This window comes from Lolium rigidum, chromosome 5 (genome assembly GCF_022539505.1).
Source record: "Lolium rigidum isolate FL_2022 chromosome 5, APGP_CSIRO_Lrig_0.1, whole genome shotgun sequence".
Lineage (NCBI taxonomy): Eukaryota > Viridiplantae > Streptophyta > Magnoliopsida > Poales > Poaceae > Lolium > Lolium rigidum.
In genome coordinates, this window is record NC_061512.1 from 104,273,455 (window position 1) to 104,297,440 (window position 23,986).

At 44.6% G+C, this 23,986-nt stretch overlaps 2 protein-coding genes across 2 annotated transcripts; both read left to right on the forward strand.

Moving 5' to 3' along the window:
• Nucleotides 1-5,209: 5,209 nt before the first annotated feature.
• LOC124652989 (probable alpha,alpha-trehalose-phosphate synthase [UDP-forming] 7) lies at nucleotides 5,210-9,945 on the forward strand. Its single transcript, XM_047192038.1, has 3 exons — nucleotides 5,210-7,426; nucleotides 8,348-8,621; nucleotides 9,224-9,945. Exons 1-3 carry the CDS (start codon nucleotides 5,403-5,405, stop codon nucleotides 9,545-9,547), a joined length of 2,622 nt encoding a protein of 873 aa, XP_047047994.1. The 5' UTR covers nucleotides 5,210-5,402; the 3' UTR covers nucleotides 9,548-9,945.
• A 1,855-nt stretch (nucleotides 9,946-11,800) lies between these two features.
• Nucleotides 11,801-17,436, forward strand: LOC124652990 (long chain acyl-CoA synthetase 9, chloroplastic-like). Its single transcript, XM_047192039.1, has 12 exons — nucleotides 11,801-11,925; nucleotides 12,496-13,006; nucleotides 13,922-14,002; nucleotides 14,367-14,639; nucleotides 14,789-14,920; nucleotides 14,997-15,170; nucleotides 15,248-15,477; nucleotides 15,554-15,671; nucleotides 15,949-16,080; nucleotides 16,197-16,331; nucleotides 16,402-16,608; nucleotides 17,041-17,436. Exons 2-12 carry the CDS (start codon nucleotides 12,557-12,559, stop codon nucleotides 17,203-17,205), a joined length of 2,097 nt encoding a protein of 698 aa, XP_047047995.1. The 5' UTR covers nucleotides 11,801-11,925; nucleotides 12,496-12,556; the 3' UTR covers nucleotides 17,206-17,436.
• Nucleotides 17,437-23,986: the final 6,550 nt, after the last annotated feature.

The following is a 23,986-nucleotide window of genomic DNA, read 5'->3' on the forward strand; positions in this document are numbered from 1 at the left end:
CTGCGATAGAACCTTCGGCCTTGCTTTGTTACGGACCGTAGACTTCGAGATAACCTAATCTTCTCTCAAGCTGGATACATCCAACCATAATGAACAGGACCCCTCAAAAGAGCCTCCTCGGGAAGATGAATAGCTAAGTGCACCATTACATCAAAAAAGGCTGGGGGAAGAGCTTCTCAAGTTTGCATAGGATCACAACAATTTCAACCTTCAATCGATTCAGCACATCAACTTTCGGGGTTTTGGCACACGGCTCCCTAAAAATCTTCCTAGCTCTGCAATAGCCACATACATTTCCTTAGATGCAATTCCCTTGAGCCCAGCCGGCAACACTCGGCTGCGAAGTATGTGGCAATCATGCGTCTTCATACCGGTAACCTTACAACCATCAATATTCACACATCTTCCCCGGTTTGCGCAATAACCATGCGGGAACCTAGTGTTTGCCAAATACCTACACAAATGTCTCTTCGTTCCTTCGAAAGCGTCCATGGTGCGGGGGCTTCGCATAACTTCTTGCTTGCATGATCATCATCCTTCTCAATTTTCTTCAACCAATACTTCTTCCACATTTTGAATTTCCTCAAATCAATTCTAGCACTAACGGTGTCCTTATTCTTGCCCTCAAGTTCAAGTAGTGTACCAACAATATTATCACATATGTTCTTCTCAATATGCATCACATCTAAGTTGTGAGCTATCTTAAGTTACGGCCGATACGGTAGATGATGTAAGCTGACTTTCGGGTGCCATGTTGGTTCACCGAGTACGAGTTGCACGCTTCCGCTTTCTATTTATTGGATTTTTCCCATGTTCAAAATCCTTAACCATTTCTACCTTCGCAGCTACCTCTTTGGGTGTGTACTTCCTTGGTGGATCTCTAATCTCCGTTGTACCATTGAAAAGTCTGCTTCTCCTGTATGGGTGTTTTTTATCAAGAAATCGCCGATGCCCAATATATCCAATTTTGTTTTTCAAAGGTTCGAGCGCAAGGATTCTCATCGCAATGCACACACGCATGAAATCCTCTTGTGCTTCGGCCGACATAGTGGCATATCCGGGATAATCATGAATAGACCAAAGAAACGCAGCATGCAATGGGAAATATTCCTCTGTGCATGCATCAAATGTCTCCACACCACTCCATAGCTGCATCATATCTTTTATCGGTGGCTGCATAAATACATGAAAATCTTTCCACGGGGAATACTTTCCGGGGATTAGCAATGCCATCATGTAATTCGATTGATCCATGCACATCCATGGTGGGAAGTTGTAAGGAATCACAAAAACAGGCCACATACTTGTAAGGATTACTCATACTTCCAAAAGGGTGAAGCCGTACTGTGGCAAAACCTAGTCTTATGTTACGAGGATCTTTAGCAAACCAATCAAACTTGCCATCAAAGTGCTTCCATGCCTCACCATCGGCGGGGTGCCTCGGTACATTGCGCTCAACAACCCTCTTCTCTTTGTGCCATCTTGTATGTGTCGACATTTCCTTTTTAACAAATAGTCTACGCAACCTTTTAATTATAGGAAAGTACCTTAACACCTTGTGAGGGATTTTCTTTTTTCCGAGTAGGGTCTCTATATCTTGATAATCCACAAACATGGCAGTTCGTATCGTCCTTGTGATCTCCCCAAAATAAAGAACAATCAAACTTGCATGCATGAATTGTCTCATAACCAAGCCCAACATCAGAAAGAACACTCTTAGCATCAGCATATGATTTGGGAAAGTCCACATCTGGCAAAGGCTGTACGTAAAAGCTGAAGTAAGAGATCAAATCCTCTGTTTGTTATCCGGTTGTATGATTTGACATGAAGGAGCTTAATGATGAACGACAACCTAGTGAAAGAGGTGCATCCCTCATAAAGTTCTTTTTCGCGACTCAATTAGATTAGCATACAGATTTGGCAGGTCGGGACCTTTATTTCCGGACTTACGCGGTTCATCGATCATACTAGACGAATCATCAACATAAGAAACACCAATGTCTTCCTCTTCATCGTTGTCACTATCATACGCACCATCATCGTTTCTATCCCGCCCTTCGTCATCACTAAAATCTTCCCCATGTCTAGTCCATCTTGTATACGTCATGGACATACACGAACAATTGCGGTGATCCTCGATTGTTTTTATATCTGACGTATCAGATTTAGGCGAGTCCTTGCAAGGGCACAAGATTGGTTCATCTGTATTGTCCAAGTGTTCTCGCGCAAAATTGATGAAATCCCTAACACCTGCCATGTACTTTGTTGTGAACTTACGGGTGCCATCGGTTATCCAACTTCGATCCATTGCCTACAATTCGGTTAAGAACATGCCAACGTTCTTGGAACGAGATCTTGACAAGCGATTAAAAAATCTAGACCTAACGAACAATCGGGACAACTCACCGATGATGCGTCTCGCCGCCACCACAATGGAGCCTTCACGGAATTCTTCTCACCTCGACGAGAACCCTAGTCGATTCGACGTTAGCAAGAGCACCTATATAGGCCGTGTACGCTAGCGGCGCGACTTAAACGAGGCACCCTCGGCCGACATAAATATTAATAAGGGAATTATTATGTCGTAACATCTAGATCACACCATTGAAATAAATATGTAGAATAGACTACTTACGGATCCGGATCAAAATTCCATATCTACCTTAGCGGTAAGACTCCGCGTCGGTCACGCCGAAGCCCTTGTTCGATTCTTCCAAACCACAATTTTTACTTAATTAAATATGTTCCGACAAGCTGGGTCACGCATGATATATAAAACTAATAACATTTAATAAAGTAACTTAGTAATATTTCGTCACCTCGATCTTTGATTTCGTCACCTATTAACGAGACACGATGGAAGCCCTTCCCGCTTGGGTAATGGGTGACGATTTTTCTTGACGAGGAATCATGCCAGTCAAGCATTACCTTAAATGCTTGACGAAAGATGAATTCGTCACCTATAAGGACACATCCATGACGGTATGCATTTTTGTCACCAGGGTTTTCGTCAACAAATCTCCCATCTCTTGTAGTGCATGTCTTCGACTATCGCGAATCGCCGGCCTCTCCGCTGCAGATCGAACAAAGTCCCAATCCACAACGGTACCTGACGCCGCTGGAGCAGGCTGCGGAGATACCTCTCTCTCTTCCAAGGCAGTTGGGCCGGCCTACGCAGTAGCTCTCGGGGTCGCCGCCGACCTCTCCGCCATGGCACCTCTGTTTGCTCCCTTTCTCTCCCTGAGGCAAGGCAGACAGAGTGAGAGACTAGGGGAAAATGAAATTCTAAAAATAAATAATCCTGAAAAGGTACGTTGACTAAGCCCAAACCAGCCTAAATGAGGGGGAGAAAAGACTCAATGTGTCGTGTCGCGGAGATTCGTGACAGAAGACACAGATCGGACCCTTAAAATGTGACTGTTCACCAATTGCAAAACAGCTAGCTGTAAACTAGGAAAAATGTAAGTTTATTTGAGACTTCAATTTAAACCAATATGATGGCCCACGGACAATATGCGTCTGGTCTCTATAGACACTCGACGTAATGGATTCATGTCCATTTTCACGTCTACGCAAATGGATAGGGCAGCGATCAGCGTCGGTCGGCCGACGTGGCCTGCTGAAATCGGTTGCTGTCCCGGCCGTTGGATCGCGATCCGGTGTCCACAAACAGCCACGCCAATGTTTGCATTTACCCCTCAGATTTTCTGAAAATCAACCCGCAGTCCAGGGCCAGTCCATTTACAACAAAAAAAACATGTGTTTGTAGCAATGCAAAAGTGGTTAACAACATTTTATTTATCACAGATTAGTTGACAACAAAAATCAAAAACTATATTTACAAAAATGACAAACGATTACAACAAAATAACCAATATGTTTACAACAACAAACTAGGAGCAAAAAACAATTTTTTGGGGTGTTTACAAATAGTCAGTTTCCATGCCATAAATATCTTTACACCAAATTAGTAACATATTTACAACAATAATTAACAACAAAAAACAACATTTTTTATATTTGGATGTTTACAATAATACTTAGCTTTCATACCAGGTCAGTAACATATTTACAACAAATAATTAGCAAACAAACCACAAAATAATTTAGTTGTTTACAACAATAATCCACAACAAATTTACAACAAAAAATTCCCATAGCATAAAATATATTTACAACAAATCTCCAAAATATTAACAACAATAGTTAACAATAAAACCAACAAAAAAATTATTGTCTGCTGCCCCCAAACCTACTTGCCCATCTCCACCAATACCTCCCCCGCCGGCAACAGCACCGGTGGTGGGGGCGCAACTGGATGGGGAGTAGACGGCACACACGCCAGGAGGAGCAGCGGCGGTGCGCTCGTCGGGGGAGGAGCAACGGGGGAGGAGGAAGGGCGGGGCGCTCACCGGGGAGAAGCTGCAGTGGCGCGCCCGCCGGGAGGAGGAGGGGCGGGGCGCTCGCCGGGGTGAAGCTGCAGCGGTGCGCTCGCCGGGAGGAGGCTGCAGCGGCGCGTCCGCTGGGAGGAGGAGGGGCGGGGCGCTCGCCGGGAGGAGCAGGGCGGAGCCACGGCGCGGCGCTCGCCGGGAGGAGTTGGGCGGAGTGCTGGTCCGTCGGTGGTGGGAGGAGGAAGAGAACTTTGTGTGCCCAGGTGCAGTGGGACCCATCCACGTGCGGGGCGCGTCTCCACACAAGGAACGACCGATTTTCCTCGCACGATCGGTGGGTTGATATAAAGCGTTTTCCAAATGGATACGCGAGGAGATCTTAGATGTCCAAAATACGTTGGTACTGTAGGATAGACATGCCCTGAGTAGTAGAACCGGAACGAGACAGGGCACCTCGGCTGGGCCTATATACAGGAGGGGCGCGCGGTGCAGTCGTTGTGGTTTGTCCGCGTCAGGCGCGCGTCCCGCAGCCGGAGCCGCTCGTGGTCCCACTGCCTCGAGCCATAGGGGCGGCCCCACGAGCCAGTGAGACGTCGCGGTCTGAGCTAGCTCCGGTGGGCGCCGACCTTATCATCCGTCTCGGCATCTCTCGGTACTGGCATTCCCGCATGTGCGTGTCGCAGCCCGCTGCAGGCCTAGGCCTTCCACGTCGCCTCCTGGACCTCGGCCGTCCGATCCGTGGCCGGGCGGCCCAGATGGAACGGGCCTTCCTCTCGCCGCAAATAAAATATCTGCCCCGTTTCTAGAAGCTGCGTGTCGCACGACGCCCTCCCCCGTGCCCTCCTCCTCCCGGGGCTCCCTAGCCCTCCTCCAACCCGCATCTTCCGGCGCCGCTCCTCGGGGCTCGGCCGGGGCGGATCATCGTCGGGAGGATCCGGCCGGAGGCGAGGTAGATTCCATTGGATTCGATCCATCCTCCAATCCGATCCAGGCGGCGGCGGCGGCGGCACCATGTTCTCGCGATCCTACACCAACCTGCTCGATCTCGCCAACGGCAACCTCTCCGCGCTCGACTATGCGGGCTCCGGCGGGGGCGGCGGAGGCGGGGGCCGCCCGCCGCGGCCCAGGCGGATGCAGCGCACCCTAACCACGCCGGGGACGCTGGCGGACCTCGACGAGGAGCTCGCGGGGAGCGTGGCCTCGGACGTGCAGTCGTCGCTGGCCAGCGACCGCATCATCGTCGTCGCCAACACTCTCCCCGTGCGCTGCGAGCGGCGCCCCGACGGCCGCGGCTGGGCCTTCTCCTGGGACGAGGACTCGCTGCTCCTCCACCTCCGCGACGGCCTGCCCGAGGACATGGAAGTCCTCTACGTCGGCTCCCTCCGCGCCGACGTCCCCCCCGCGGAGCAGGACGACGTCGCGCAGGCGCTCCTCGACAGGTTCCGCTGCGTGCCGGCCTTCCTCCCCAGGGACGTCTGCGACCGCTTCTACCACGGCTTCTGCAAGCAGACGCTCTGGCCGCTCTTCCACTACATGCTGCCCTTCACCTCCGACCACGGCGGCCGCTTCGACCGCTCCAACTGGGAGGCCTACGTGCTCGCCAACAAGCTCTTCTCGCAGCGCGTCATCGAGGTGCTCAACCCGGAGGACGACTACATCTGGATCCACGACTACCACCTCCTCGCCCTCCCCTCCTTCCTCCGCCGCCGGTTCAACCGCCTCCGCATCGGCTTCTTCCTGCACAGCCCCTTCCCGTCCTCGGAGCTCTACCGCAGCCTCCCCGTCCGCGACGAGATCCTCAAGTCGCTCCTCAACTGCGACCTCATCGGCTTCCACACCTTCGACTACGCCCGCCATTTCCTCTCCTGCTGCAGCCGCATGCTCGGCCTCGAGTACCAGTCCAAGAGGGGATACATTGGGCTCGACTACTTTGGCCGCACCGTCGGGATAAAGATCATGCCCGTGGGGATCAACATGGTGCAGCTCAAGTCGCAGCTCCAGCTGCCTGATCTCGAGTGGCGTGTCGCCGAGCTCCGCAAGCAGTTTGCTGGGAAGACTGTCTTGCTTGGTGTCGATGACTTGGACATATTCAAGGGGATTAACCTCAAGATCCTCGCCTTCGAGCAGATGCTCAAGATACACCCAAAATGGCAGGGCCGGGCTGTGCTGGTGCAGATTGCAAACCCAAGGGCTGGTAATGGGAAGGACCTGGAAGGATTAAAGGCTGAGATCGAGCAAAGTTGCGCCAGGATCAATGGACAGCTTGGCCGGCCGGGGTATAGTCCCGTGGAGCTTGTTAATAGGACCCTGTCGAGCGTGGAAAGGATGGCGTATTACACCGTGGCCGAGTGTGTCGTTGTCACTGCAGTGAGGGATGGGATGAACCTCACACCGTACGAGTACATTGTGTGCAGACAAGGGATTCCAGGTCTGGATGGTTCTGGTAGTGATACACAGAAGAGGAAGAGTATGCTAGTTGTGTCAGAGTTCATAGGTTGCTCGCCGTCATTGAGTGGAGCAATCCGGGTGAACCCTTGGAACATCGATACAACCGCGGAGGCAATGAACGAGTCCATTGCTCTGTCGGATAATGAAAAGCAACTGCGCCATGAGAAGCATTATCGATATGTCAGCACACATGACGTTGCCTATTGGTCCAAGAGCTACATCCATGATCTGGAGAGAAGCTGCAGGGACCATTTTAGGAGGAGGTGCTGGGGTATTGGGCTAGGATTTGGATTTAGAGTGGTTGCTCTAGACCGCAACTTCAAGAAGCTTACCGTGGATTCTATTGTGGCTGATTACAAGAAGTCGAACAGCAGGGTTATACTTCTGGACTATGATGGAACTCTAGTACCACAAACGACCATCAATCGAACTCCAAATGAAACTGTGGTTAACATAATGAATGCTCTGTGTGCTGATAAGAAGAATGTTGTTTTTATTGTCAGTGGAAGAGGTAGGGTTAGCCTTGAGAAGTGGTTCAGCTCTTGCCCAGAGCTTGGCATCGCGGCTGAACATGGCTACTTTATGAGGTATGCTGTAATTTAATTTATATGTGCCTTGCATTGACTTTGTGCCTTCTGAATTCTGATATCGGTATTTGTTTCCATCTTCTGTGAACAAATGTAAAACCAACCATATTCAAGGCTCTCACAAAAGAAAAGGGGAACACGGTTTAATTTTGTTTGTTAGTATCTTGGTAAAATATTTTGGATGAGTAACAATATTATGGCATAGTGACATCCTAGAACAATCTGTGAACAACCATTTGTTATACTAGGTCTTAACTCGTGTGTTACAGGACTACACATCCATTGAAGTTCTGGGACAGCACATATCAATCTGACATTTTTTGTAGACCCATTCCTTTGGTAAAATCAGCCACATGCATCATCTATTTTAATTGCTGAATGTTGGTTCCTAAAGGTATATATGCCATTACAAGGAAGACATTGCCACATCAACATCATCCAGATCATTTGTAGGTTAACCTAATAATGCTGAGAACATGATAATCTGTTGATGTGAGATGTGACTTACAGGAGGATGATGTTATATGTTTGTGCTGCAATCAAGAGTAGTGTTATAGGAGGTTCTACCCTAATAGCTCTCATGCGATTTCACGGATAATGTGACAATTAGTACCTGTAGTAACATCAGTTGGTACTTGGTAGAAACTATTTCATCAGCAACCATTAGGCATATGTCTCATGACCCAATCAAGGAGTAGCACAGTGAAAAGTTGAACTATAAACAGTTGGAGGCACAAAAAAAGTGGATTCAATTTCTTAATTCTGCATACTTTTAATTCTTGTTTGTGACCATTAAACCCAGGTATATCTTTGACTGACAACTTGTGGATTGTTTTATGTTATTCTTATTAGTCATGGGGTTGATTTGGCCTAAAATGTTGGGTTTCAGCTAGTTTCATCTCCACAGTTCTTCCTTTGCAGACGGACCAGGGACGAGCAATGGCAAATAAATAACCAGTGCTCAGAGTTTGGATGGATGCAAATGGCAGAGCCAGTAATGAACCTATATACAGAAGCAACTGACGGATCATATATCGAAACCAAAGAGAGTGCTTTGGTCTGGCACCACCAAGATGCTGACCCTGGTTTTGGATCTGCACAAGCAAAGGAAATGTTGGATCATCTGGAGAGTGTTCTTGCGAATGAGCCAGTCTCTGTGAAGAGTGGCCAACACATTGTCGAAGTTAAACCTCAGGTACTACGGTTCTCAATACATCATTGATCTAGTACTTGGTAGACTCTCAGAAGGTGCAAAATACTCAACCTAGTAATGTGGTGATTAATAGTTTAATATTTGTGAGTAGATGTTGATTTTAAAAAGGAACACTATATATAGTACTTCCTCCGTCTGGAAATAAGCAGCTCGGATTTGTCTAGATATGCATGTATCTACACAATAAAATGTGTCCAGATACATGCGAATCTAAACAAATCCGAGTCACTTATTTCCGGATGGAGTATGACTTTTAGGCCACAGCAGTCGTAACATCTAACGTTTCATGTTTACGTGTTGTGATTCTCTGCCTGGGATAGCAAATTTTGTAGATGTTTAACTTGTGAAGGATGTAATAAGAGCTGCATTCACGCCTAAAAAATATTACTACCTCCGTTCCAAAAGATAATCCTTTTTAGAAACCTAATTTAGCTTTCTAAAAGAGCTTATATTTTGGAATGGAGGTAATAGTTCATAAAAAAAAAAATCCTGAATGCTTGTCTGGAAACTGATTTTTTCATCTGCCAATAAGCCATTTACTTGCTTGCTTCCTGAGTTCGTAATATGCTTCTGTTGAATTGCAGGGTGTCAACAAAGGATTTGTCGCTGAGAAGATCCTATCAATGTTGACAGAAAACAAAAGACAAGCAGATTTTGTCCTCTGCATTGGCGATGATCGATCAGATGAGGATATGTTTGAAGGAATTGCTGATATTATGAAGAGGAGCATTGTTGATCCCGAGACCTCGTTATATGCCTGCACAGTCGGCCAGAAACCAAGCAAGGCCAAGTATTATTTGGACGATACTAATGATGTTCTGAACATGCTCGAGGCACTTGCAGATGCATCCGAGGAGGTTAGTTCACCAGAAGAATCAGAGGTACTATCTCCATCGGAAGAGGCATGATGAAGTCCTGGGTGTACTAGAGATGTCGAAGAGCATAGTTCGTTGTGCACTGCAACGCAGTGTTCTGACTAAAATTGATGGCAATTTCCGTCAGCAGAAAATGCAACTTTAGCAATATTCAGATAGTCAGATCAATGTCAATAACGTAGTGTTGATCTGTGTTTTTTTTTGCTCCTTTTACTTTTTTTTTCGCCTTATCTTAATTTTGGAGTAAATTTTCATATTCTCTCGATAGATAAGTGGCCTGGAGGGAAGAATCCATGGCCGGTACCTTTTCTAGCCTTTTTTTTAAATCTTAGTATTAGTAGCAGGTAGTGTAAGTAAGATTTGAGTTTTCTGAAGGTTTATAGAGCATAAGTCGAAATTAGTATGTGATGATCATATGGTCATTTTGCCTACTACTGATTGTTCGTGATGCTATCTGCTATGTCTGACCCATATTTAGTTATGGAAGCATTGTAGTGTGTTGGGTTCACTCGTGTATTCTCTGATGATGAATCAGACGACCCTGGAGTGGATCCTAGGAACTAGTCTTGTACTCTTGTATGGTGGCTGTAACTGTACTGTGTGCTTGGGTTCATTGGTGTATTCCCTGTCATTGTCAGTAGGGCCGCAAGCAGGGCGGGTTGCGGGACAGAAAATTGCACTAACTTTCCTTTTAATCTGACTCAATCTGTAACCTGATTTGCTCTAATTCGCTCTTCGTGGGACTTCGCGGGCGCTCTGCTTGCAACCTTGGTAGTCACGCTGTACGCAGTAGAGTCGGATAAATCCAAAAAGACCACCACAATTGCGCACAAAGTTCGCAAATCCAACTCCTTTTTTTTTTTTTTTTTTTTTTTTTTTTTTGCAAAAATCTAGCAACATTGCGCTGGTTATTGCCAGCACTGATCCTTTTTTTTAGATGGAACACCTGGCATTCCATATTGTTTTTTTTTGAGCTGTAAAGGGAGTTTTATTCAACCAAAACATTTACAGGGATACAAGTAATATCTACTGAGTAAGCAGACATGGTGACCAACTGGCAAAGACACAGCTGCCTTAACTAACGAATGTGCATCCCCATTCATCTTCCTATTCTCATGACTAAAACTAACATCCTGGAACCTAGTGCTCCGATGCTCTATTTCCTTCAAGACCATGACATATCGACAGGGTTCTTTATTTTTCAGGTTGTTAATCACCTCCATGCAATCAGATACTACATTAATCTTTGATACGTTCAAATCAAGAGCAAGTGAAAGACCTTCATTGCATGCCAGCGCTTCCAAACTGGCCGGATCAGTGAGACCTTGGTAAACAGTTGTTGATGACCCAATATACTTGCCTGTATTGTCACGACAGATAGCCGATACAGCACCACGTTCACCTCGACGAGAGATACCACCATCCACATTGATCTTGTAGTGGTCTGCAACTGGAGGGGTTCAGCTCATCTTCTTTGTACTCTGTCTAGGAGCGGACGCACCTGACTTTGTCCTCCGAACTGTGGCAACTTCAATCTCCTCAAGATATTTATTAACAAAGCATACCATCGACATAGGGCTCTGAAACTCATTATCGTGGATCGCTTTCCGGCGTGCCCACCAAATAGCCCACAACATAACAAGAGTATTCGCCAAATCAGACTGATCTAGAGTCTCGAACAGCCAGAAAATCCATAACCGGGCATCATCAGTCTGATTTGAAATCAGATGTTCTGTGAGATCCTCATCAGCTAAAGCCCAAACACTCCGAGCCATATTACAATTGAGCAGCGAGTGTCTCCAGGAGTCCTCAGCTACACGACAGACAGAACATACCTTGTTATCTGCCATGTTTCGCCTCATTCGCACATCGCCCGTCGGTAGAGACATGCGAGCAAGTCTCCACACAAAAACACGCACCTTTGAAGGAACATTAACATGCCAAAGTTTAGTCAAGAGTTCTTCTCCTCCTCTATATGTGATCCACTCGGTCTATGGGGATACATATTGTTGTGCACTGATGCTTTGGTTTAGGGGATACATATGGTAAACGGGTTGATATTTTTTTTTGAAACACTAAACGGGTTGATTATTTGTTCTACTAGCCAAGAAGAGGGCAGTTCAAATTAGAAGACACAAGGTCCATGTCGGCCCATCTTAGCAGGCGGTACCCTACATCGGGCCTTGGGCCTCACTGGATAGCAGAGAATCGAGGGGATTGGTGGGGCCAGAGCGCACACCGGCCTCAAGCGAATTTAGCGGCTGGAGACTTGGAGAAAGGAGCAGAGCGGCCTCCTCTCTCCTCTTCTCTTCTCTTCTCCCCGCCGCGCCGATCGATCCTCCTCCGCGTGACGTCACGCCTCCTCCTCCTTCTAGAACCTTCCGCGCCCCGACGAGCCGCCCCTCCAGAAGGTACGCACCCGCATCCTCCTCTCCGCACCTCGCAACATCTGAACCAGCGCTCGTGGTCGTGGAATCTAGAGAACATGAGCAACTTCTCGGTAGATTCCCTAGGTTTCAATGCATCTGTGGGAACGGGTTCCTTGTGCATCGCGTCGCATTATTACGCCGGATACTGGATTGCATCCGTGAATGCAGATAGATAAGTAGTACTGAAGCGGTGTTTCATGGCGGTGTGGTACGTTTCTACCGGAGCGCATCTGTGCGCGCGGGTGCACGGGTAGATTCTATCAGGTTTCAGTTTCAGATGGTACTTCTGATGACTGGAAAAGCAATTGTATTTCTGCTCATCTGTAAAAAAAAATATGTAAAAAAGTTTAGATGTAAAGATGATTATCTTTATGAATGATCTTACTTTACCTGACTGCTAAATGCTTTATTTTTGGCCAGTTGCTATTCTATTGATTACTGAAGTGAGTGTACAATGTACATAAAAATACTAACCGTGCAATTAGTTTCTGCATTACAACCTGTACGTACAGGAATTTCAGTTCTCTTACCCCATGAGGTTATATTTTGCAGATTTTCTCTTCAAGGCATCTGGACTCTGTAGCCCTAGCTGTCAGATCACCCGTGCACAAGTATGAATCCTTATTTCGTTGGCCTTCTTGTGCCCATCGCGGTCTCTCTTCTGCTCCAGAAAAGGCGAAAGGTTGAAAAGAAGAGAGGGGTGCCCGTTGATGTTGGTGGAGAGCCTGGCTATGCGGTCCGCAACCATCGATTTGAACATCCTGTTGAAACGCACTGGGAAGGGGTCACCACACTTGCCGAGCTATTTGAGCATGCTTGCAAGGAGTATGTCTACATGCCCCTCCTTGGCACCAGGAAGCTCATTTCAAGGGAAATGGAAGCATCGCCTGATGGGAGGTCCTTTGAGAAGCTTCATCTGGGGGAGTACGAGTGGAAATGTTACGCCGAGGCCTTTAAGAGCGTTTGCAACTTTTCGTCAGGGTTGATTCAATTAGGTCACCAGAAGAATGAGCGTGTTGCTATTTTTGCTGAGACACGGGCCGAGTGGCAGATTGCACTGCAGGTAAACCATTTTTCTTCTGCAATCGATAGATAGACCAATCTGTGCATTTTTGTTTCTTCACGTGGAACTAAGTGAGGTGCATACTTTTGGTTATGTAAATTGAGGTGCACATGTAATGCAGAAACAAGGCTAATCAGGGTTCCTGCATCACAGAGTGATTATACACACACTGTGAATTCGAAATGAATTCTCCAGTTATCTTGTCCTCTTTAGATATTTAGTGAGTGGACGTGGCTAATCAGTGCTAAAAATTTACTATAAGCAATACACTGGGAACAACTGACATTCAACTAGTACGGAGATATCCTGATAACATTCATTCCTTCCCTTCACATTGTCATGTAAACCGAGGATAAAAATTTCATATGTGTCTGGCTAGCATGATGTTTCATATTATTATGCTTGACAGGATGGCAATAGTAGTTGTGGCGGCAGATTCTAGATGGATGGAAATTTGAGTATACAGTTGCACCCCAATTTTATTTGAAAAATGAGTATAAACACCTACTGATACATTGATATATACCTTGTTTTTCTATGTTTCACTATAACTGTCTCTGCGCACATATCAAATAAATGCTATATTTGAGAAAAATAATAATCATAAATGTCCATGCTTAACCCTTTTAAATGATATATTGTCCAGCTTAATACACAAGGAGCATATAGAAGTATACAGCTTCTACCTTGATCTCTTTTGAAAGTCCAGTAAATATATCTCCGAGCAACATGTAATTTGTTCCATTTGAACATCCTTACTGTGTAGTTAGAGTGTGTTAACTTCTCTACCAACTAGTAGTTGTCTCTTCTGTACAAACAATTATTCTGGTATGTTCATTGTACATGTCTTCATAATGTTATGCATTGAACTCTGGTCACCGGTCTCAAGTTCTGAGTTACTACTGTGTTTGCAAGGCATGCTTCAGACAAAACATATCAGTTGTCACCATCTATGCCTCCTTGGGGGAGGAAGCACTATGCCACTCACTAAATGAGGTTAGTACTGTTACTTGTGTCATATGTTCTACACTTATCCTTTGCTCCTTGCTATGTTTTTTTTTATGTGGTCTGCTTATAATACTTTATGAAGAATATGCAATTGTAGACTTCTGGTAGCATTTTCGCTATAGGTAGGCTACAGATATTTCTCTGCAGTGGCTAGCGTGCTCGAAAGAGTATTGCTTAATGTAATTAACATTCATTTGCTGTTTGGTTGATTTGTAATTTTGTTTTGCTACAGATAGGCTACAGATATTTCTCCGCAGTTGCTAGCATACTCTAAAGGGTATTGCTTAATGCAATTAACACTCATTTTCTGTTTGGTCGATTTATAATTTCGTTTTTCCCTTTGGCTCTACAGACTGAGGTCACTACTGTAGTATGTGGTCAGAAGGAATTTAAGAAGTTGATTGATATAGGCTGGCAACTTGACACTGTTAAGCGTGTGATCTACATCAATGAGGAAGGCATCTCAGCCGAAGTTTCTCTAGCTAAAAACAGCACTAGCTGGACAGTTGCGTCATTTGAGGAAGTAGGCAAATTAGGAACTGAAGCACCTGTTGATGCAAACATGCCTCTCCCATCTGATGTTGCAGTAATAATGTACACAAGTGGAAGCACTGGATTGCCCAAGGTCCGTTGATTTTGACTGTTCATTGTGCTGCAAATATGTGCTTGTTATACAGACTTTTTCATAATTTAAAAGATGACCTACCTTTGCTATACATGTTTGATCAGATCTTACATCTTATGAATAAATATGCCCCCTGTATGTTCTTGTAGGGAGTTATGATGACCCACCGCAATGTCTTGGCTACACTTTCAGCAGTTATGACCATTGTGCCTGAACTCGGCAAAAAGGATATATACATGGCCTACCTTCCACTTGCGCACATTCTTGAGTTGGCAGCTGAGGTAACTGTTGAATAGCATTTCAATATATTAACATTTTTGTTGATTAAGTTTTCATTATCTGTCTGATTTTTTTTAGACGCTTATGGCTGCTGTTGGGGCCTCCATTGGATATGGATCAGCTTTGACCTTGACCGATACATCAAGCAAAATAAAAAAAGGGACTCTAGGTGATGCTTCTGCACTGAAGCCAACACTGATGACTGCTGTACCTGCTATACTTGATCGTGTCCGTGATGGTGTGAGAAAAAAGGTATTTTCCATCACTGTTTGGATCATGTACTCTAATTGGTTTACTGATTGCTAATTTTCACATTGAAATGGTTTTAGGTGGATGCAAATGGTGGTGTGGCGAAGAAATTGTTTGACATTGGCTATAGCCGTCGGCTTGCTGCTATCAATGGAAGTTGGCTTGGTGCATGGGGAGTAGAGAAACTGTTGTGGGATAGGCTAGTCTTCACCAAGGTGCGTGCTATATTGGGAGGAAAGATTCGCTTTGTACTCTCAGGTGGAGCACCTCTGTCCGGAGATACGCAGAGATTTATCAATATATGCCTTGGGTAAGATTATCTACACCATGATTTTATGTCCTTACTGACAACCTAGTTTACAGTCCTAAGGCTTATGTAAATTCAGGGCTCCAATAGGCCAAGGGTATGGCCTGACTGAAACTTGTGCTGGAGGAACATTTTCCGAGTACGATGACACATCTGTTGGCCGTGTTGGTGCTCCACTACCTTGTTCATACATTAAGGTTAGATAGTAGTGTTGCCTCACTTTTTTATCATATGAGCTGGACCCATTTTCCACGTCAAATATGTTTGTTCCTGTTCCAACTTCTAATTTCTGATATCTGACAAGGCCAATATCTTGAAGATATTCCTTAATGAGAGGAATTAATTTTATCTTTTTCTTCTTTTTGATATGGAGTATCATAGTTCATGCTTTGACATTTCTGATATGATCTTTAACTTGGGATATCTGACCTATTATCTCATGATTCTTAACATAATGGAAACTGTATTTTGCAGTTGATCGACTGGGCTGATGGTGGATACTTGACAACTGATTCACCAATGCCTCGGGGGGAGATAGTCATAGGAGGCCCCAATGTAACAAAGGGCTATTTCAAGAATGAAGCTAAAACAAGTGAAGTCTATAAGGTATGTTGCCGACTTGTTACTGATCTGTTCATACACCCATCATGCATCATTATTAATGGTTACTGACTTCTCTTTCACAATATTGGTCTAACACATTCCTCATATATCATGTGAAGGATGACGAAAGAGGTCTGCGATGGTTCTATTCTGGTGACATCGGGCGTTTTCATGCAGATGGCTGCCTTGAAATCATTGACCGCAAGAAAGACATCGTGAAGCTTCAGCATGGTGAATATGTATCTCTGGGCAAGGTAAACACGTTCTTGCTCTGGTGAGATAAGTTTCTGGTACCACTTGTATTAACTGATTAGATGATCACAGGTGGAAGCTGCGTTAGCTATGAGCCCATATGTTGAGAATATCATGATCCATGCCGATCCTTTCAACAGTTACTGTGTAGCACTGGTGGTAGTAGCACAAAGTGAGCTGGAAAAATGGGCAGCGCAGCAAGGACTTGAGTACAGCGACTTCTCTGATTTGTGCCAGAAGCAAGAGTCTCTTAAAGAAGTGCTTGGGTCTTTAGCAACGGTCTGTGTTCCATGTTCTTCTCAGTCAATTTCTGGTTCCTTGACTTCTTTGAATTCAATCAGACATGGATCATACTCAAAATCACTACCTATCCAAGTAATCTTTAGAGTATTGACAATAAGAAAATATTTGCAGCAGGTATATGAAATAAAAGAAACAAGAAAATTTTGAGCAATAGCATATTCACAGTTTTCTCAGCAGTTATCCACTATCGAGCATGTTTTCATTATTCTAAAGAGTAGTGAAGCATTTGTGGTTGCCTGCCACTTCCAAACTTTGGCCAATACCATATATGCACATATCCTTGGAAGACTTGTACATGTGTGAACCCAAAAAAGCATGCTGAGAGTTACAGCCAAGATTAAGCTAGACAAATTGTGCACACTGTGAGGGGAGCAGTTATAGTACTCACATCCACTTTCTTTACTTCAGGATGCGAAGCAAGCACGACTGGAGAAGTTTGAGACGCCAGCCAAAGTCAAGCTGATACCAGATCCATGGACCCCTGAGTCGGGCCTTGTGACAGCTGCCCTCAAGCTCAAGAGGGAGGTGCTCAGGAAGAAGTATGAGAACGATCTGGCTGAGTTATATGCCTGATGGTTCTGCTACTCTTTCTGATACGTTGGGATGACATAGGATAAACCTCTTATGCCGACACCTAGATGTCGGGGTAGATCACTGAGGGAGTATGACTGTCTTATGCGGCAGTAACCTGGAATCTTGGAGTTGCCTTATGTCCTATTCTGAAAATCAATTTTGTGTTTCCTGTGGCCTAGCTCTACACTTCTACTATGCATTCTAGCATAATTGCACCAAGTTTTGACTGTATTGTTCATCTCTGATCGTAAGATATTTGATATTATAATTTAGAGTGGTAGCCTTCTGTCAGATATTTTAGCCCGAATGCTCTAAATATGGATGAGTTCCTTGTTTTTTTTATTGCTAGACCTTTTTTGACTTCACAGATGGTTTATATATCTGTATATTGGGCGTGTAAGTGCCAAATAGCAGCCGACAGTACTTTTAACTAGGTTACTGTTTCACTGTCAAGTCTGATAATGATATCTCATTCTGGAAATGTGTGGCCTATTGGCCCATCTTGACGATCTACAGTAGACCATCAGTTTTTACATACGAGAATTACAGGGTGGAGGTGCTAATATACGAGATTAATATAAGCGAGGGCACAAGCAATGACGCAATCCCAAGTGGAAGTTTGACAACTGAAGGTCTTGTCCTGGACGGAAGTCTCACGCATTGCCTCCGGGACTCTGATTTGCAGATCGAACGGCAGCATCACCACCTCCAGGCAAGGGCAAAGGGGCAAAGTCACCAAAAGTGATTGCACGCGTCCATTTGAGTCGGATCGTGGACGTGGCAACGGTTGCCATCCCACGAAATACCATTTGTGCCATCCCACGAAATACCATTTGTGTCCAGGGATGCCCCCGACGGCCCTACGCATTTTTTTATAAATTTTTCATTGATAGAGATACATAATTGATATGGTTTAAACAAAGTAAAAAAACACAACATAATCTAAAAACGTAGGAAAATCTACTTGGCATCCAGTTGTCGCCAATGAGGTCGACGATCTCCATCATCTCCCATGGCTAATGCGGCACCGGCGGCGGGATACGGTATACCAGCGGCGCAAGAGGAGGAGGAGGAGCAAGGGTAGCACTGCCGCCATCTTAGGCCACGGATCCCACACCATGGGAGGAGCAGCAGACGAGCCACGCGTGCCGCGCTCCGGAGTCACCGGCGTCTCCTGCGCCTGCGCACAGTCGTGAAGCTAGAAGGCGAGGCCATCCCAGTGGGCGAGCTGGTTGAGCTCGCTCTAGTCATGGCGAGCTGGATGGCCTCGTCCTCGTTGAGACCAGCGGCTGGTTCCTGATCCCACGCCGCGCCGCAGTCATCGAAGTGGACGTCGTCGTGGTCATTGGCTTCCTCATCACCGACCTCCTCCTCGTCACTGTCCTTTTCGTCGTCCATGAGGACGCTTACGAGTTCCCGCTTGAAGAACCCAACCTCACCAAGGTATCCCGCTCGGCGGTGCGGGTCGAACTCACATGTCCTGAATGTGATCCAGTGGTACGAGTTGAGGTCGAACGCCAGATCGTCACGCAAATCCAACAACAGTATGAACCGGCGGCGTCGGACCTCGTCGCGCCGCTCTCGTCCCGCATGCGGCACAAGAGGGACCAACACGCGACGGGAGTTGATGTACCAGCCTCCGCCCGGTAGGCTGGCATCTTGACCATGGCACCGACCGGTTTGCCTATAAAATCCCAGGTTTAGAGGCTAGAAAATGGAGAATATAGATGTGTGCATTGCATTCATGCATAGAAAATCTGGGAAATTTTCGCACTTTCAAATAAAACTAGTCACAACGACTGAAGTATCACTCGAGTTGATGGAATTGAAGCAGATCATCAAATCAAACGCTATAAATTTAATATGACCTTTACTAAAACCTTGTTTTGGGTAGAGATGATTTGATCTATGGGTCAGATCAAATGAACTTAGCTTTATTACAATAACACATTAAGTGAGGATCGAATACCATATCTTCCAAATGATCATAGTATGGTATTCCTTGCAACCACATGTGAATACTACCCAGTTACAAATTAAAGCAACGAAATAGAATTTATAAAGTATTCTTGACTGATCTTTTCCATGTCTTTAACTAAACCATGTTCCTACCATGATCCTCATGTTATATTTTCAACTCTAATCTTGAACTCATGTCAAGAACATTTACACAAGATCTTTTTCAAACCTTGACTATTCCAATCTTGTCTGTCCAAATCTATCTTCATCAAACCTCAAAGAAAGGATATGACTATCCATATATCCAATTGATTATACCATCATTCATTGAGTAGAACCCTAGGTGATTAATCAAGTCATTCCCTAGTAAGTAAAATCATAGATACTAACCTTAGCCATGCCTAGATCAAAGAGAGTAGAAGATAAGTACTATACCCTAACTGATCAAGCCAACACTTGATATGGGAGGTGAGAACCCTATTTGACTAGTGATACCTTATGTAGCCAATACAATGATCATCAAAACCTAGTAATGATCATAAACCCTAAGAACCTTAAGTAAGAAGCTATTGAGAATAAGTCGATCATGTTCCATGCATGATTATGCTTTGGATATATAAGAGGATAAGTTAAACCCTAGTGTGACAAGTAGATATCATCCATCACATGAAATGATAGGGAGACTGCTACTAATCAACCTTAGGCCATTCTCAACATCTTAAGCAGAGAGATAAAAAAATGAAGGACCACAAGACCTTGCTTAGCCAAGCACCTATGTCAACCCTAGCAATATTTTGAAGCAATTATCATTTGAATTGTGAGGAAGAGCAAGCCTAGTCAACTTTAATATGATATCAACATACACCGATAACACTCTATGTCCAGATCTTAACTTAGCTTATGTATTACTAGAGGATCACAAGTAAAGCCCTAGTATAATAATATACATTCCAATAATAATGATTTGATCAATGGGTTAATCTTAGAAACAAATAAAGGGAGTGGAACAAATACTCATTTCACACATTAGTGTGAACCATAACTATTGTTTCCAAACAAATAAAATCATTATGAGTAAAATAAGATTTACTGAAATCACTTTAAACCAAGGATATATAAAATAATAAGAAATTTAGAAAAACCCTAAACTAATTTCCAAGTACTTAGAAAAACATGGGCACATAAAACAACACCCAAGTAACCATATTTTTCATAAACAACCAAAAAAATGCTAAGCTATTCCTTGCAAAATAATACAAACAAAGCCTTACCTATCACTAGGTAATTTTACAAGTTTAAAGAAATATAAATTAAACCCAAAAAAAAGAGAGAATGAAAATCATCTCCATTAACCCTTCTATTTGAAATATACAGTTATAATTTAAAATACAACAATACCAATATATTTAATGATCTTGTAATTTAGATCACGACTTGGACTCCATCTCTGATAAATTTTAGCACAGGATATGCATTCCAAATCATTGCAAACATATTTGAATTCATATGGAATTTCAAACCAGAAAATAGAAAGATAAAAGGAGAAAAGAGGAGCAGGCCACCATAGCCCAGAGCCGGCCCAAGCGTAGCCCAACACCATCCTCACAACAACCCAACCCCACCCAGATAACACTATGGTATATAAAAAAGAAGAATCAAAACCACTTCTTGTTCCCCACGATCGACATTGCGATGGGAGCGACTCGTCCACGTCCCGACCATCATCCTCGTCCGAGTTCAGAACTAATCGCTATCATCGGAGGTTGACTTGACTGCATCAACCGTCACGCCGTAACAGGGTGACCATAAATGTGTTGCTCAAGTATACCTAAGGGGTAGGCTGAGGCGTATATATCAAGATCGGGATTTGTTCATCTGCATGATGGAAAGATACTTTGGGCCGACTCGGTAAGATTACATCCATAAAGCTGCACATCGTATGACTAGATCATGAGGATGGAACATCACAAGAATGAGTTGAATAGGTAGTTCGGTAACGAGATAGAACTAGGTATAATGATCACATCACGGACATGACTAATATCTAAGTAACAAAGGGAATAGGACCCAACATTTATGGTTCAATGACATATGTATATTTGTGGAATACACAGGGGTCATTATGGGCATCCAGGCCCGATGATGATCATTGATTGAAGAGACGTCTTGATCATGTCTTTAGTATTCCTGAGCCGTAGGGTAACACAGTTAAAGGTTTAGTGATGCTTAGAGATGGTTTTGGTATCATTGGAAACAAACGGAGAATAGAGAAGAGAGAACCGAAAAAGTTCTGTGTGTATCCGAAGGATGTTCGGAGTGATTCGAAAGGTGTGTTTCGGATTACTGGGAATTAAATAATATGTATGATATATTAATTAAATATATTTATTTAATTAAATAGGTGCAACCCCCAAATAGATAAGGATGTAGGGTGCATCCAGGGTTAGGGTTGGGGTGGGGCCATCTTGGCCGACGCCCCCTCCCCTCTTGGCCGGACACCAGCCCGTCCCCTATATAAGTTGGGGGAACATGGGAGGAGGAGAGCACACAACCCAAGGAGCAAAAGGAGAGCCCCCTCTCCCTTGCGCCCCTCCCCCTCTCTCTAGTTTTCTCTCCCGCGCGCGGTTCCTCGAAGATTTGCGCACGTGAGAGTTGAATCCATCCCAGTACACCGTTGTGATGCTGGTGTTCCGATCCAAAAGATCTACTTCCACACTCTCTACTAGATCGGAGAACCGGTCATCTTTGTTGAAAATCGTACATGTGCAGGACCACAAAGGTGATGTCATTTGTGGTGCCAGTCGGTGTATGAGGATCATCACAACCCTGAGGTCAGCGATGAAATATGACTACATCATCCACATTCCAGGAGATGTTAACCGCTTTCGGTCTACGAGGGTATGTCACCAAAATCTCTCTCCGTTACAGCATTACTCCTAGATAGATCTGGGCAATCGAAGTACACTTGTTAGAATAATTATTGTTTAATGTTGCGAACCCCTTTAGAGACACCACTTCATTGGGATGCGATACGATTTTTTGGAGGACACACACGTGTTCTAAAGACAAATATCATGTTTCAGACTCCTTGATCATGCAATTTTCCTACCTTGTGAGCATTGGTTGATCTTGTCGATAATGACATGGAAATCTTCAAGGAAGACCTTATGAGGAAAAGTGGGAGCCCACCGTACTATCACAGAATGAGGCAATGAGGAGCCGAAGGTTGCATATAGGGAGGGTGCCAGCCCATCTTTAAATTGACATAGATATGCACAAACATGGACTTGTCATAGTTGAGTCTAGACTAGTTTCAATGGTGAAGGCATTCAACATGGTCCTGCACCAAAGCAACTGGGAGCACTCCACACTGAGGAGAATTAGGGTCTTTTGAGTGTATTTGAGGATGGACTATTGTAGGAAAGGGTCTAGGGATGTGCCATGTTGTCCCCGATATCATCACCAAGGACTAATGACATCATGGAGAAGAATGAACAAGTATGGTGAGATGCAGTCTGCTATCAAATTCTCGCTTACAAGGGATCCAATGCCTAGGAACGTCGTTGAGAAGCACAACATAAAGGACATCTTGAGGTCCTCAATTTTCAACAAGAATCCTTTTACCGGAAGGATGCAATCAGGGGAAACCTAGCTGATAAAGTCGAATTTCTAATCGACCTTTAGGACAATAGTAGGATCTTGACACTTAAGGCCTCGGCCAGAGACAATATTATAGGAGATGCACCGTCCTTTGAGGCATCACATCTCTTCCAGGTGAACATAAAACTAGAAAATAATATCGTCAGATACAAAATATGATTTTTTAATAATTTGGTAACTTGTAAGTTTGTAACCTTTTGTTCAAAACATATAATTTAGGAATTTGAAGATGGAACTTGCTTCCACATGTGATGATCAATAAGATAACTTGAGTTACTCTATTCTCAGCCTTTTTTTTGTATAGTTAACACATTTTAGTTAGGATTCCAAACAAGATCGAAATAAAAAAGTAACTCTAGTAAGAATCACTTGATATTTTATTTGGTTACAAAATTTATCTCGATTAAAAAAAGATATATATGGTACAAAACACTTGGTGCAACAACTTTCGATCTGTTGGAGATAGTTTTGGAGCTATAGAAAAAACCAAGAGCTATCATGTTAGCGACCCAAGTACTGGCCTAGGAGACGGCCCAGGAAGGAGGCCCAAAAGTACCAGGATCAAGCGAGTGTCAGCCCGTCTCCAAGAAGGAAGGACAACGCACCGCATCGGCAGGTAGTCAAATAGGGATCATCATCGATCATTCGAACGCGTTTTGGTCGGCTTCAGCCGAGAGGGAGAGAGAACTCATAACCAAATCATGTGTCTTAATTCCTCGTAGATATAATTGAAGAACTATCGACTGATTCCTCTCTCACATTCATATGGTAGCTAGGAGCTAACAATCTAGTATCAGAGCCATTCCGATCTAGAGCGATTTTCCCCCACCCACCACCACCGCACCCGACAGTACACCCGAAATCTCGCAATGGAGGTGGAGAGTTTCACCAAGCAGCAAATCTTAGACACTATGGTCAAGCTCGTCAACGACTAGAAGGCCGAGGCGGCGGCAACGCTCGCAGATCACCAGCGGGAGATGATGGATCTCCACGACATCACCATGGCAGCTAGACGGCGGAGACCCCAAGCCCTCCGTGATGCCTACGACAACATCCTCACACCCTTTCACGCCGCGTGACAGCAAAGCTTGCCTGGATGGGCTCGACAATGACAAGATATCCCGGGGGAAGGCTCATGACACCGTCGGTGCCTATGTGCCTC

Coding starts and splice junctions, on each gene's coding strand:
- LOC124652989 (XM_047192038.1), top strand. CDS start 5,403: ATGTTCTCGCGATCCTACACCAACCTGCTCGATCTCGCCAACGGCAAC. Junction 7,427..8,347: donor GAACATGGCTACTTTATGAG/GTATGCTGTAAT, acceptor CTTCCTTTGCAG/ACGGACCAGGGACGAGCAAT. Junction 8,622..9,223: donor TTGTCGAAGTTAAACCTCAG/GTACTACGGTTC, acceptor GTTGAATTGCAG/GGTGTCAACAAAGGATTTGT.
- LOC124652990 (XM_047192039.1), top strand. CDS start 12,557: ATGAATCCTTATTTCGTTGGCCTTCTTGTGCCCATCGCGGTCTCTCTT. Junction 15,672..15,948: donor TACCTTGTTCATACATTAAG/GTTAGATAGTAG, acceptor TGTATTTTGCAG/TTGATCGACTGGGCTGATGG. Junction 16,332..16,401: donor AATATGTATCTCTGGGCAAG/GTAAACACGTTC, acceptor AGATGATCACAG/GTGGAAGCTGCGTTAGCTAT.